General features: G+C 39.8%; 1 protein-coding gene across 3 annotated transcripts in view; it reads right to left on the bottom strand.

The window, feature by feature from the left end:
* Positions 1 to 15909, bottom strand: part of C1H1orf21 (chromosome 1 C1orf21 homolog) — a 250630-nt gene that overhangs the window by 120669 nt on the left and 114052 nt on the right. For all 3 annotated transcript variants that reach the window (XR_013414418.1, XM_077993987.1, NM_001260863.1), the window contains 1 exon segment: positions 5376 to 5470. Coding sequence is in view for 2 of the 3 variants with exons in the window: in XM_077993987.1 (XP_077850113.1) it covers positions 5376 to 5470 (95 nt within the window). In the remaining variant the exon portion in view is untranslated.

The raw sequence follows: 15909 nt of genomic DNA, 5'->3' as shown, positions 1-15909 counted from the left end.
CCAGATCATCAGGCATTAGTTAAGATTCTCATAAGGAGCATGCAACCTAGATCCCTCGCTTGTGCAGTTCACGATAGGGTTTGTTCTCCTAGGAGAATCTAATGCCACTGCTGATCTGACAGGAGGCGGAGCTCAGGTGGTAATGTGAGCGATAGGGTGCAGATGCAAATACAGATGAAGCTTCGCTCCCTCACCCGCTTGCCGCTCACCTCCTGCTGTGTGGTCCGGTTTCTAACAGGTCACGGACCAGTACTGGTCCAGGGTCTGAGGCTTGGGGACCCCTGTGTCAATAATTAATAATTTTGTCATTCCCCAGGTTCCAGATGAGGAACTTAAAGTCTGAAAGTTTTCAATATCTGGCCAAAATTATAAAGCTAGAAATGGTGAAGTTAGAGCCCATACTGATATTTATCTATGTATACTCTCCAAGACAAATGCTACTACTTCACACCACCATCCTTAAGATGGAATTAAAGTCTGAGAGAAGCAAAGTGGAATATACGACATTAAGCAATGATGAAAATTGGGATAATGAACATCTTCATATTGTGAGTACAGAAATGACTGACATATAAATCATTTATCATCAGCCTCAGAAAACCAGCATGATCTTCTCCATCGCATAGGCCTGATGTCAAGTGGCTCAAGAGACTGGAGGTCTGCAGCAATTATTGAGCAACTACTAGGTGTTAAGAACTGTCAGGTGCTAGACACCTAACTATAGGCCAAAAAGATAAAGTTCTTAGCCTCATGAGCTTACAGTCCAAAAGAGGAACACATATTGAGCAAATTACGCACAGTTATCCCAAACAGTTGTGTTGAATACTACAAAGAACTTGGATATAATCCGAATGAATAAAGGAGAATCTTAAACAATGAACCAATGATGAGGCCTGCTGTGAGCAAGGAGGGCAGTGGCAAGACAGAAACCAAAGGCTCCTGTGGGCACAGATCACCTAGGGAGGGCCTTGAAGTGGACCTTGGAGTCTCAAGAGGCTTTCTTTGACCACTGTCCCTTCTCTTCCTTTTGGCTGCCCCATTTATATTCAGGACACTGGCTCTGTGTCACCACCCAAGTCTTATCTTGAATTGTAATCCCCACGTGTAGGGGGAAGGACCTCATGGGAGGTGATTAGATCATGGGGGCAGTTCCCCCATGCCGTTCTCATGACAGTGAGTGAGTTCTCATGAGATCTGATGGTTTTATAAGGGGCTTTTCTGCCCTTCACTATGCACTTCTCTCTCCTGCCACCATGTGAACAAGGATGGGTTTGTTTTCCCTTCTACCATGATTGTAAGTTTCCTGAGGCCTCCCCAGCCATGCAGAACTGTGACTCAATTAAACCTCTTACTTTATAAATTACCCAGTCTCTGATACGTCTTTATAGCAGCATGAAAACGGACTAATACATCAAGTGTTCAGCCATCAACTTGATCTAAATGTATCCCTATAGGCCCAACCATGCCTATTCATTCATTCTTCTGTTCATTCAAGTCAACAAAAATATTCTGAACACCTGACATGTCCCAAGCAATGCTGCTGAGCTGCACACCTTCATTTCCATCTCTTCACCAGTTTTCCACATGAATGTTCTACAGTTCCTAAAGCTCTGCGTACTCAAAACCAACCTCTATTTTCATATAGTACCCTGAATTGTGGTAATTTAGGTCACATGCCTGCTATCTGCTATCAGAAAGTGGGTTCCCAAGGGAGGTTTATGTCTCATGTGCTTTTGTGTCTCCCAAATAATCTGACTGCCTAAGAATCTGGTAGTAACAGATGAACTTCTGTTACTGCACTTATTACACTGTCGTATGATCCACGGCTTAACTTTTTCTTCTGTGTACTATACTTTGAGCTTCTTAAGGATTAACAGGAATAAATAATGAATGAATGGATGGATACCTTATATTTTCCTCAAACACAGTCTTCCTGCTGATTTCACCATATCATTATGGTCACTACTTATTCTCACCACCACCAACCCATCATCTTTCCAGCAGGTCTAAATCTTGGCATTACCATTATCTCCTGATTCACTCGTCTTCTTTAATATCCAATGAGCTGTCAAATCTTGTTGCTTCTACTTTTGCAACCTTATCCAAATCTTTTTCTACTCTCCCTGCCAACACCTTGGTTCAGACTTACTGCCTCTTGAAAAAATTATTGTGACTGGTCTCCCATTTTGGCTTCCCAACCAAATCTATATTACACCAGCTGTTGCCACATAAACTTTCCTGAATTATAATCCCATCCTGCCAATCCCCAGTTTATGAACACTCAAAGCCTCCATTTAATCCACCGCATTAATTTTAGGCCTCTCAGTTGGACATTAAGGCTCTATACATTAGCCCATCTATGTTTTGATTCTAATCTCCCACTGCTCCCCTACTGACACTTACTCCTCTTCTCTGCCATTCCCCAACCAAAAGGACTATATGCTTTTTATTAAATATATCTTATGTTTTCCACCTGTTACTTCTGCTTGGGCACTTGTCCCCCATTCCATACTTTGAGGCCCATCGTAAATGTCAGCTTTTTCATGAAGTAGGTCCTGATACCCCAATCGACGAGCTCTCTGCCTCCTTTGAATAGCTGCAGCTCTTTTTGTTTCTTTCTTCAAGTTCAATCTCACCTTGTTTTACTTATAGTCATTCTGTACGTACCTTGTCCACTGCAATACAAGCACCCTGAGGATCAGTGGTTTCCTTATTTATCTATTTCTCTGCAGAGTCTAGTGCAAAGGCACTCTCTTTGCAAGAGGCAATCAAATATTTGTTGAACTGAATGAAATTATACTGTAAGCTCCTTGAGGACTGTGACTTTAAGCACTCTGTGTCTCTCAAAACTTAGTGAGTGTTTTGTACATAATAGGTACTAAATGAATACTAAATGAATAAGTATTCATTTAGAAACCTCTTACCAATTAACATAAAGGAAAAAAGAAAGAAACCTGCTTTTAACATTCTTTATTCTTTCTTTTTGTTTTGTATGATGATGCCTAACTCTTACAGGTGCTTATCATGTGCTAAGCACTGAACTCAGGCTTACGACTATCACCTCATGTAATACTCACAACAGGACTGTGAGGCACTGTTTTTTCCTCATGTGATGGGTGGGAGGTTTACAGAAATAAAGAACTTGATCCCACAGTGAGCAAGTGGCAGAGCTGAGCCTGGAACCCTGAGTCCTCACCATCATGCCATACTTCCTTGGTTGTGTTTGCTGAGCCCCTTCAATGCAATAGTTTGAGTTTAAATAAACTTTTAAAAAACACTTTAACCTACATCTTAATATCATTCTTTGAAACGTAAGAACTTCTTGACACTTATTTTAAAGAGTGCTTTTTATTTAAAAAAAAAACAAAGAATTGTTAAATCTACTTTATCCATCTTCCAATGTTAAGCTTCAAGTTTAGGAGGCTATTAGTACTTTTTCAAATGATGTGTATGGTCCATACTTGATTATGTACCCCAAAGGATGGAGTAGTTAACAAAGACAACAAATTACCAAATAACTGAACAGTCACTTAATTTTGGAAAACAGTCTAGAAATTTCAGGATCAAAGATAGCTATTTACTCCCCATTCCCCATGCAGACATTTACACACTTCTCTATCGGGAACCTGGACTCTGGCTGGCTGGCAGAGCAAAGGGGCAAGGTTTGTCACAGATAATCCACAAATAAATCAGAATGACCAAAAAATTTTCTCTTTTCAAATCTCTATTCAGTCTGCTTCTGACCACAACGCTGAAAAAGAATACACCAAGCACCAGTAGTTGAAAGATTGCAAAACCGAGAGAGAAGGAAAAAAGTTATACTGGTCCTAAATACGACGAAAGCACACTGAAAAAACTCGCAAACTATACAAGGTGTTGCTTCTTTGGTTCTAGAGACATAAGCATGTGAAGCAGAGACACACAATAGTAGATTCAAGGAAAAACCACTGCCAGACTACTCAGAAGTACCTCTCTAGCCTCTACAGTAAATATTATTATTAAGGATGAGATTGATAACTCAAGCTGAAACTATATCAAGCAAGGACAAACTCTGTTGTTTAGCAAAATAAAGTAGAAAAATGACTACTAATATTTCAATACTCAGGTCTTCGATTTATCCATTCAAAACAAAATAAACACTACGTAGACAGTCTGGTAATATTAACTTTTAGTATTTTGTCATAGCTACTTTCCTGGATTTAAGTGTTAATGTTAAAATACATTATCACTCTAGATATGATGAATCTCTGTGTCTTAAGTGATATTTAAAATCCAAATCCCATTTATGAAGCAAAACTTCAATATCTAGGTATATTTTCATTCCTTGAAAATGATCTAAAATGTTCACTTGTTGATACTTCAGTATTTCAAGTTATAGATCATATGTTCAGAAAAGAATTAGGGAAAAGAATCAGCCTTCAATATTCACAAATGTGTAATGGAAAATGACAGCCCTAAACACTCCTGTGCACTGCTTAATATTTTGCCAAATTCCTCTGCTGTAGCAGAAGTTATTAAAACAAAAACAAAGCACATCATAAAAAAATGAGTTTAAGTCAAGTGAAAGTATTATATGACATTGCAAGCTTCTTAAAAATACATTTTAACTCAATCATGAAAAAAGCAAATATAAGTAATCCAAAAATAAAATATAAACAACAAAAACAATTTTGCTCCAATACAACTGAGTAAATACATATTCTTAACAATTTGTAATCACTTGTAAGAAATCATCTATGTTATAATTAGCTAAATGTTTTTACAGATATGGGATGTTAAGATGGAATGTGTATGCTGATTCCTACTCAAAAAAGGGATTCTGAACTTCCTGTTTCAGATCATCACAATTCTCACATAAACTCAAAACCCACAATATCTTTAATATTGTGACTGTGAAGGACTGACTCTCTGAAGAAAGACTTACCTTGAAGTAAGTTGCTTTTACTTTGAAAATGACCTTCGATTCCTTTGAAAAGCAACTTTGTCAACATTACATGTCTAGAATAATGAAACAACCATTCATCCTGATTTGGATATGCGTTAAAAGAAGTAGAAAAAAAACAAAACTAAAACAATCCTCCCCTCACAAACCTCAATCCTACTTCATTATTTTTCCCTTAAATTTAGCTATTTTAAAACACTAATAGTTTTGATATATTTTCCCTGGAGCATTCCCCATCAAGATTAAAGAAGGGCTTATTCAGAGACAAACAGGATACAGGAGTAATGGTGCAGCTTCCAGGCAAGCTATAAATAGCTGCAGCATTTTCAAGAAATCTTGTGCCAGTGTGTAAGTGCAGTTAAAACATGCAGTGCAGATTTTATTACAATGGTGTCACTAAAATTCATTGTTAACTGAGAAAGTCAATTCTTACCAAGTTTTCTTGGTTCCTGGCTGCTATTTTCTGCTCTTCTTCTGCCCCATTTTTCATGTATTTGACCTCTTCCACTGGTTTGATCCTATACTCATCTGAGTGTCAAAAAAAGAAAACACATTTTATAATTTTTTCCCCAACAGTAGAAAAGTGTCAGTCAGAAAATACCAATAGCGTAATTTGCTAGACTCTTTCACCTGTGGCCTTCATATGTGGTTCATTTGGAATAATCTGGAAGAAGCTTTACCAGGCACATTAGATCTTTTTATGAGGCCCTCTCCTCTGTCTGCTGGAAAAAGCTCAGCATCACGAATGCAGCTAATCAAAGTGTCACTTCTGGTCCTTCAACAGACAGCAAATGTTGCAGAGGAAACAGGATACTCTATCTCTAAAGACTTTTGGAAATGTATGTTACACTACGACATATCACAGAATTGTCTGATAAGATTCAAGCGAATATGCTTATTTTTCTTCAAGAGAGTATTAGTCCAAAATGCCTGTGCCAGCAATTTTCAGTGACATATTCATTCTTTAATTTCTCTTTTGTAAAAACAGAATAAGACTAAAGAGTTATATTGATAAATAGAAGCAACTGAAGAATTGAGACGTTTCTGTGATTCCTATATTAAATTTTAGCAGTCTACAATTATTTCACATTACATATATATATTTTGTATATATATTTCATATATATATAATATATACACCTTAATTCAATCTCTCTGTAAAGTCATATGCATGAAGAGCTATTACACTTAACAGATGAAATGGGTAGGTATATCACTCAAGGCTGGAGAGTATAGTAGGACGTGGATGGGATCTAGCCTCTGCAACAGCCAGAGAGAGAACACAGATCCCAGTGTTAATATACATGATAGAACAAACTCAGGAAAACTTGCAGCCTAAGTTCTCCAGAATAGTGATCACTATGATGACATTTCCATCAGATTCCTGTCAACAGGAAATGACTTGAGCACATTAAAGTCAAAAATAAGTGTGACTCTGAATCACTCTTAACCCAACTTGTGGGAAACATCACAGAAATTGTGAAATTAGAAAATATCATCAACCAACAAACTGACGATTGTCTGGCATATGGCATGGAGTAATGTCTAACTATAGGGGCCACCTGAAAGACAGCTGTCTATCACTAAGAGCGTTTATATTTCAGTTCAGAAAGTTGCAATATATTTTCTTATTAACTATGATTAAATAGGTATAAAGACTATATTCTTCTATATAATTTCTTGTCTTAGTATCTATAACACCACTTTCTAATATAGTTTCAGGTTTCCTCATCATATTACCCCTTAACACACAACTCCCAAAGATGTTCGTTATAGTAATATTTCTACAAGTAATTATGCTATTCAAATGTTTCTCAAAATTATCATTCTTAAGAATGTAATACATTTGCATGAATCTGAATAAAGACTTCATGTTCACTGCTAAGCCAACTGTCTTTTCCATCTGACAATTTAGAGTTATTATTGATTTTATTTTTTTGTAAAGATATTAGAAAGACTAGTGTGAGGTTCAGTAATGAGCTCTTTAGGAATACCAGGTCCTAAATGTATTAACAAGTTAATCAACAGATTCTGATCCACAATTACAACACACAAGAATTTTACATACCAACGTGGTAATTTGAAGAGACAAAAATGAATGTAAATTAATAATACTGACAAATTTGATGAAGGATTATTTACTGAGAATTTGGAAAAACAATCGTTAATTAAAAAAGAGAAGACACTGACAAATTTGCCCCCAATACAATTACACAGAGATAAAAATAAAAGTTAAAAAAAAAAGGTAAAAATGGGCCTCCCTAACTTCAGTTTGGGATATTAATATTTATAAATCCTGGCAGACTGAGATAATTACTATTAATAACCTGTTTTTTTTTTTTTTTTGACAGAGTTTCATTCTACCGTCCAGGCTGGAGTGCGATGGCACGATCTCAGCTCACTGCAACCTCCGCTTCCCGGGTTCAAGTGATTCTGCTGCCTCAGCCTCTCAACTAGCTGGGATTACAAGCGCCTGCTACCACGCCTGGCTAATTTTTTGTATTTTCAGTGGAGACGGATTTTACCATGTTGGCCAGGGTGGTCTCGAACTCCTGACCTCAGGTGATCCACCCGCCTCAGCCTCCCAAAGTGCTGAGATTATAGGCGTGAGCCATCACGCCCGGCCTACTATTAATAACCTTTAACTGAACTAAATTGTGACTTAATTGCTAATGGTGAGTTTCTAATTATTTAAATACACAGAATACTGATATATATATATATATACACACACACACACACACATATATACACATACACACACACATATACATATCACAAGTGGATTCTATGATTTTGTCTGTAGGATGGGGAAGAGGGTAACATTTTCGGACCTAAGGAGAACCTTCGGAAAGACCCAGATGGCCCCTTGTCCATTGCTTGGTGAAGGTTTCTCCTAGGAAGGAGATGCCCTTGCCTTGTCCACAGTCCTCTCTCATCCGCCAAGCCACAGACTAGTGCAGACATACTCTAAGCAGCCTAGCAACATTCAGTCTTCATTTTCTTATCCCTCCAGGGAGCACAACTAAATTGAAGGTAGTGGACAAACTATTACTATTTTTCCAATATGTTTCTCCAATGAAATGGAAAAGCTACTGGCTATATGACTTTCAAAGCAGCATTATTCTAAACACAGGCCATTTTTTAAATCAAGACAGAATCCCCACCAATTTAGACAGAAGATAGGCTTTAACATGTCATTAACAACGCTGGCTGGCTAGCCAACGTAGTGTTAGAGGATACAAAGGAAGAGAAAACAAACAGCCACGACTACAAAGCCAGACCTATCATTATTACTTACACAACACACCGCACAAAATCCATCATGGTATAAAACAAAAATAGCTGGGCAAGACCCTTCAATAGGCCACAATTTGTACAAAGCAAATATTTAAAAATGGTCTGTCACATTCTCAAAGGCTGGTGCCGGGAAGGAAGATGTCCATCTGGAAACAGACGTCTCATCAGCAAATGCACCACACATTCCCAAGGCAAGGCAGCCATCAGGAACGTCCTACCTCACCAATCCGCCTCTCAGCGAATGAAGGAAGCATTTTGGATTATGACAGTAAAACAATCACTACCAAAATTCAGTTTTCCTTTTGTTGAAGACATGGGGGATTCATGTGAGATTTTAGGTTCCCTTTATCAGAGCCCACAATGGAGGAAATGTGGACAGCCACTGTTACAGCCAGAGGGTCCTGGCAGCGAAACAACATGCCGACTCGAGGTAGAGCAGGGAGACACAGGACCTGTCTTCCTCCCGCTCCCCCCAGCTCCCTTGCACCTGTTCACAATTTTTCTTTTCTTCCTGTTGATCTTGTCAGGTGGCTTATTAAAATGCACGTCGGGAACAGTAGGCTGACTCCTGTTCCCTGCATGTAAACAGTTGCAGGCTGTGCTAGTCAAAATAGATGTGGGGTAAAAGCAACGCCTGGGTGATATTTTTAGCATTTTATGCCTCAGATTACATCCAAGAGGGGCTGGGATTGTTTGGTGGCACTGATCAAAAGAAGACTAGGTGAGAAGGTGTCAGAGTAGATTCAAATTTTCATCATTTTAGAAAACTGTAAGATCCCTTCTGATCTCAAACAGTAGTGGGTACAGGCTGCTTCTGCTGTTTTTCCTCCTTCTCCCTTGAACATGTACATCTATGAACATTTTTAACTTTTTAATAATCCTGACGTGCCAAACTCATTCCAGCAACCATTTCTCTAGTTGATTCCTTTAAAAGTCAGTTCTATTAACTATAAAGATCTTCTCTCTGCAAAGCTTAGAAGGAACGGGGTGTGGCCCACGAGTTCTAGTTTTGTAGCTAGTGATAAATAGGTCAGAATCTAACATCTTTATTGGGTTGAACACAAGTTTGTTGGAGGGTAATTAAAAGCAGAGAAGAGTGAAGGCGTCAATCACTTCAGCATAGCTAACTATGGTTTACTTCTACACTGTCCTCATCTGGAAGGTGTACACTCATTACAGTCTGAGTACCTATGTGCTGGGCTCTGTAGTAACCGATGCAGGGATGTGGACGAGAGGGGTTGGAGGACTGCAGAGAGGGCCCAAGGAAAACCAGCTGTCTTGAGGGGAAGACTAATGCTCTGAGAGCCCATCTTCTACTTGACTGACCACAGATAATGAGGGCTGACTCTAAATTTGGAATAAACTTACACACAAAAATTCAGCTGAAGGACCTCATATACCACTATCAATTAAGGACCTCATATACCACTATCAATTCCCTGAGTCGGGCAGTCCCTGAACAATAACTACTGTCCTTACTAGTAGAAAGTGATTTAGTCAGTTCCAATGTAACAGTCATTATTGAGTAACTTTTAGGGTAGTTATAAACTTCCTAACAAGAAGCTTTGGTACACTTAGTATAAAATATTCTCAGTTCCTTCCAGAACTCACTTCAAATTAACCTAATAAAGGCAAACATTTCAAAATAAGATTGCTTGATACATCTTTTTTTCTTTTCGTTTTTTAGACAGTGTCTTACCCTGTCACCCAGGTTGGAGTGCAATGGCATGATCACGGCTCACTACAACCTCCATATCCCAGGCTCAAGTGATCCTCCCACCTCAGCATCCTGAGTAGCTGGGACCACAGGTGTGCACCATCCTGCCTGCCTAATTTTTTTATTTTTTGTAGAGGCAGGATTTCACCATGTTGGCCAGGCTGGTCTCAAACTCCTGGACTCAAGCAATCCTCCCACCTCAGCCTCCCAAAGTGCTGGAATTACAGGTGTAAGCCATCATGCCCGGCCACATTAAATTCTAGTAATCTACAAATATGATGTGTTAAAAGTAACAAGCAGGAAAATTATGTCTTTAGACTTTAAGTTTGTAGAAACTAAACATGAATGGTGTCTGACCACTGTATCTCTACTAGGGGAAGTATAAAGACTGTACATATGTGTACATATCCCTTATGATACTTCACAATCCAAAAATGTTAATGTCACTAAGACAGCAATTCTCATATGCCTTTTGTATCCTTATTCACTACTGAAACCTAATTCTTATTTACATTTAAACCAGAGATAAACAAACTAACAAACAAATAGAGATGAAAAGCCCTGTGGTGATGCTTATTATTGCCTTGGTAGTTGCTACGGTTTGAATGTTGATGTTCCTTCCAAAATTCATGTTGAATTTAATTCCCATGATGATGGTATTGAGAGGTGGGGCCTTTGGAAGGTGATGAAGTCATGAGGGTTCCACCCTTATGAACGGGATTACAGCCCCTTGTAAAAGGCCTTGCAGGAGTGAATTTAGCCTGCTTGCCTTCCACCTTCTGCATGTGAAAGCACAAGCAGGCTCTCATCCGATACAAAATGCTGGCACTTTGGTCTTGGACATCCCAGCCTCTAAAGCCATGAAAAATAAATTTTCATTGTTTGCAAATTACCCAGTGTGTGGTGTTTTGTTACAGCAGCACAAATGAACTAACATGGTGGTGTAAGACTCATCTCAGTGCAGCCTCACTAATAAAGGGTATTATCATTTTGTAAAATATGTAATAAATTGAAGGATGAAAATGGTATCTAATTTTTATTTTTGTTTAATGTTTTAAAATTTACTAGTGACACTGGATACTTTTCCTATGTATTGATCATTTATTTGTACTTCTTTATTTGTGAAGTGTCTCTTCATATCCTTTGCCCTTTTTTTCTTATTAGAGGTGTGGCGTTTTTCTTATTGACTCCTTTGAGCTCCCACAAATCACACCATTTTATGGGTACACTTCTGGCCCAAAAAGTTCTGAACAAAAATACCCTTGATTTTACTCCAGACATAAAGATGAAAGAAATATCTGCTTTCTGTCCTTGAGTCAAGTGCTGGGCACTATCACTTGCTGTCCTTTCTGTGTTTCTTCTTTACTTCAACAATATTTATAAAGCACCTACTGTGTGCCAGAGACGACACTCAGCCCTGGGGTTATGTCTAGGAAAGGAAGCAGTCAGTCCCTGTTCTAAAGGAGTTAATGGCCAGTAGGACAGGATGTAACAAAATAAGAAAGCAGTGTGTACAGTTTTTATGGCCATGGAAAGCACATGTGAGGGTGGTGGTTATAAGATTAGAAAGGAGAGACCCCTAACCAAGGTTAGGCAGAGTCTTGGAGGACGTGACATATCTCAGTGGAGTCCTGAGGAACACAGCTCCTATGTGTGGGAAGGAGCTTTTGGGCAAGGGGTCAGTGTGTTCCAAAGCCAAAGGGAACACGGCAAATGAGGGGAATGGCAAGTCGTGCAACACGGCAAACATGTAGAATTCCAGGGGTTAAGACAGGTGTAACGAGAAAAGGCTGAGAGGGCTACGGGAACTGAAGACCTTATACGAGTCTTACTAAGGAGTCAGGCTCCATTCTGAAGGTGATATGGCCTCCCCAGCCAGTGTCCAGGCACTGAAGCTGCCATTAATAGGCTAAGCCTCTTTCCTCTGGCCTGTCCTCAAGCATCTCCTCTGGAGAGACTCCTAACCAGCTTAATCCAGGGTTTTCTGCCTCTCTCTGAAAAACGGCAAAGGTGGAATTGATTAATACATCCTGAGATGGACCAGTCTGTTGAGGCAGGTGAGGAAGAACACATGGGGAATACTAGGAAGGAGCCAGAGAAACACAAGTCTCAAGAGGGCGGAATCCTTATCCTGGGTCAGCTGCCGGGGGGCTGGGGGTATGAGGCTTAAGATGCAACATATCCCAGGGCCTTGTTTCCTGCCTCCTCCAACAGACATGCCTTCCCCTGCAGACCGGGAGGCATCACTGTCCTCAGAATGAGGCGCCGTCTTGACTTATCCTAGGGGAAAAAGAGAATGCCACTGAATCATGATACTAGCTCCTTCTCCTTCAACTGCCACTGAAACAGCACACCAGTGAATTACAATGAACACAGCACTGGCTTCAAAAGGGCTTTCTCTTCTGCACCTGGCTCTGTGACTTCCCAGCTGTGTGCTGTGGAGATTGAGTATAGACCTTTCTGGGTGAACTGAATGAGTAGAGATGTGTATGCACAGGATGATATGGTCTCTTAGCAATCCTAGGGTCTTGCCTGTGTTTTTGAGAGGACAAGATGAAAGGCGCCCTCAGCTGCAAAGAGGAAAGGATGACCTCAGGGTTCAGAGGTTCTATAAGAAGGATCAAAATGATAAAGCTTCTGTCATGACAGCACCTTTAATAATTAAGAGGTCCAGGACCTGCAGGCCCCATTCCTGAATCATTTAATCATTCCCGAGGCCAGACAACACATTTCCTTCATTCATCTGGGGTTCATTATTCAGTGACCAAGGAACTATTATCCAGTTATTAAGGACCCTGGAACATTCATCTTCTGACAAGCTCCGACAAAAGACATACAACCAGATCCAAACCCAGCCTGGACTCTTTTAGGAAGGTGCGCTGCAAACCAAGGCTCTCCATAGGAGGAGGCGGCTTAACACCTGTGCTCTACAGTAATCATTCCCAATCAAGGAACAGAATGAGTGGCCAAGGATTTGAAGCCGCTTCCAGAAAGGGAAGACACACATGGTTGTTCTGAGAGACATTTATCTAATTTCTCAAGAGCCCTTCTCTGACTCTCCTAGCGGTGCTCATTTTCCACCCACTAAAGAACTGCTGGGACTCTTGAAGTCTCAGGTCAGCTAAATCCTCTCAACTATTCCTAGCAGGATTCCTGTTATCCTCGATAACCACTCAGGATAAAAGGCTCTCCTAGCCAGCTGTCCTCTCCCCTGCTTTGACTTAATCATCGTGTCTACCCTACAAGGCTACTATCATGACTCTCTTTTATAGTTGCAGAGAGATTTGTCCCTGGTTGGTTAGTCACAGGGTAGTGCTGGGCTCAAATCCAAGTTAGTCTGAGTCTAGAGACAGGCTCTTAACTACCAAGTCAGTTTTTTTTTTCCTACCACAAAGCACAAGAAATAATTTTTTCAGGAAATGATGTAGGAATAAAGTATAAATGGATTCAGAAAGAATGTGGACACATTTCCAAATCACATTCCTTTGTAAATCACAGAGAGATGAGTAAAAGTTAGAGTACATCTAGCCTTCATGGATAACATCAGAAAAACTACCATATCCTCTCTTGTCACGTCTTTGGGCCTTTATAATTGGGAGAATACCAGCCCTGTGCTACTTAAGTTAGGAATTAATGTGACATCCAAAGTAAATGCTGTGAAATCTTGTGTTGAAATGATGATTTGACCACCACTGCATCAACAAGGAGAAAACTGAAGTTTTTCTTCAATATATGGTAATGAATGCAATGTCTTTACAACTTATCTTAAAGTAACTTCATTTTAAGCCCTGCTGATATTCTACTAGAACTTTGACATATATTTTCAGCATTAAGGCCAAGCAATAAAATCAAGGATCTCTTCCTTCACTAAAGTGAACAGGAGCAGAAAGGAGAAGAGGAGGAGGAGAAAGAAGAGGAGGAGGAGGACGAGAAATGAGAGCTATCATTTATAGAGCCCTTTCAATGTTCCGGATCTAGTTCTGAAAGTTTCACATATGACCCATTTAATGCTGACAACAGCTTTATGAAGTGGAACCATTAATGTCTCCATCATAAAGAAAAGGAAACTAAGGCACAGTTATCTAGCTGTACATCTACAGAGTGGTGGGACTGGGCCAGGCCTTGAACCCAGTGGTCTGATTCAGAGCCCATGCTCTTACTAATGTTCCCCACAAATGGGTAGTGAAGTAAATTTCTGATAAAATGAAAAGTTCTCTTTGTATACTGATATCCATTACAAAACCTGCAGGACTACAGCACTTCACAAAATGTATCATTTCCACAAACAACGATGTTCTTTTTCAGGGTAAACTATATTGCAATAATAGCAAATATGAAAAGATACTAATACAGTATCTCACATGCCCTCCTTTGTATATGAAATCAATAAAACTCCACCATCATCAGGAGGACCTAAAACATGAGTTGTTTTTCCAGGGCTGGGAACAAATTTCTGCTGACTCATCTGTAGTTACTTCTTCACTGCCATCGAGACTGATGGTCATGGATTTGCAGGATGGCTGTTGGGATTAGGAAATTATATCACCATTCCAAAAACTCTTCTTCATTTGTGTGACTGCCTTCTGAACATTTAACAATTTGGCCAAAGATGAGAGAGAGAGAGAGAGAGAGAGAGAGAGAGAGAGAGAGAGAGAGAGAGAGAGAGAACGCATAGACATATACACACATAGATGCATGTCTTAAGGAAGAAATATATCTTAATCATCTTTATGTGCATCTGACTTAATTCCTTTAATTGGATTCTGTCTTCAGTGAATTTCGGTGAATGAAAAATTCTTAGAAAATAACCATCACAGAGAAAAGCATTAGCCTTTGAGCATCCCAGGCCCCCACCCCCAAGCCACCTGGCGAGGAGAGCTGCGTCTGGCCAGATGGGCTAGTGCGCTTTTGTGATGCAGATTGGGAAGGGGTGAGGAGGTTAGTGGGAGAATTGTGTCGGTCTGGATTGACACCGGAAAGAGCAAAGCTAATGAGAAGCATAGAACAGATACAGCCAGGCGCAGAAAGCCCAGAGTAGGCTGAGCAGGAGGGAAAGTTTTGCAGAAGATGAGAGAGATGAGAGATTTTTCAGGTAGTTAAAAGAAGACAGACAGACAAAAAGTCATCAGAGTGGCAGAGAGCTATACATTCTTGGAGGAGGAGTAGACTTCAGAATGTTGTGCTGTGGTTTATGAATGAGATTATTCAGTATAAATTTAAATTGGTTTTCAGTGATATTTGGTGCTTCTTTTCATATGTCTCTGGGCTGAGGCTGGCTTCCAGGAGGCCTGACTTTATCTGGGTTATACAACTTTTAGAAAGAATTCAGTGGCTGCAAAATCATTAATGAAATAGGAAGAAACTGGACAGAGTCATTTTCAGCTCAAGTAATTCTCTCGTATGAGCACTGCCAATGAATTTTTAAAATGGAAAAACTTATCAGAAATATCTTGTGATAAAATTACATAATTTCTCTCCTTATAAAAAGTATTCACGACTTGACTTTCCGCTGCAGATCTCCCAAAGTCAGTGCTCATATTCATGAAGGAAGCCCCCTGAAAGCTGGCAGGAGCACCCACTCACATGCGTGCACGCGGGGAGGCAGCAGGCAATCCCTCTCCTTCTTTCCTTCTCACCGTCTGCACCTTTTCTCACAAGAGCTTCATCCACATAAAACAAAAGATCATTTCCAGCTGATACGAATCACCAACTTTGTTTCCCCTCAGAGACTAAAGTGTGTTCTGACAGCAACAAAGAATAGCTCTTTAGGAGTAATGTCTGGGTGAGTGGGGAAAACGCATGCTCCATGATAGCTTAATGGTGGGCAGCACAGTAAACATGAACGCACTAACTTCCACAACCCGGGAAGCTTAACAAGCCTATTTTAGCAACACATTCTGCTCAGTTTGTTTGTAGAAGATGGTAGCTGTTCTGAATATTTATCTTTTGA

The sequence above is a fragment of the Macaca mulatta genome, chromosome 1, assembly GCF_049350105.2.
Source record: "Macaca mulatta isolate MMU2019108-1 chromosome 1, T2T-MMU8v2.0, whole genome shotgun sequence".
Classification (NCBI taxonomy): domain Eukaryota; kingdom Metazoa; phylum Chordata; class Mammalia; order Primates; family Cercopithecidae; genus Macaca; species Macaca mulatta.
The sequence above is the reverse complement of the archived record's forward strand: the minus strand, read 5'-3'. Positions and strand labels throughout refer to the sequence as shown.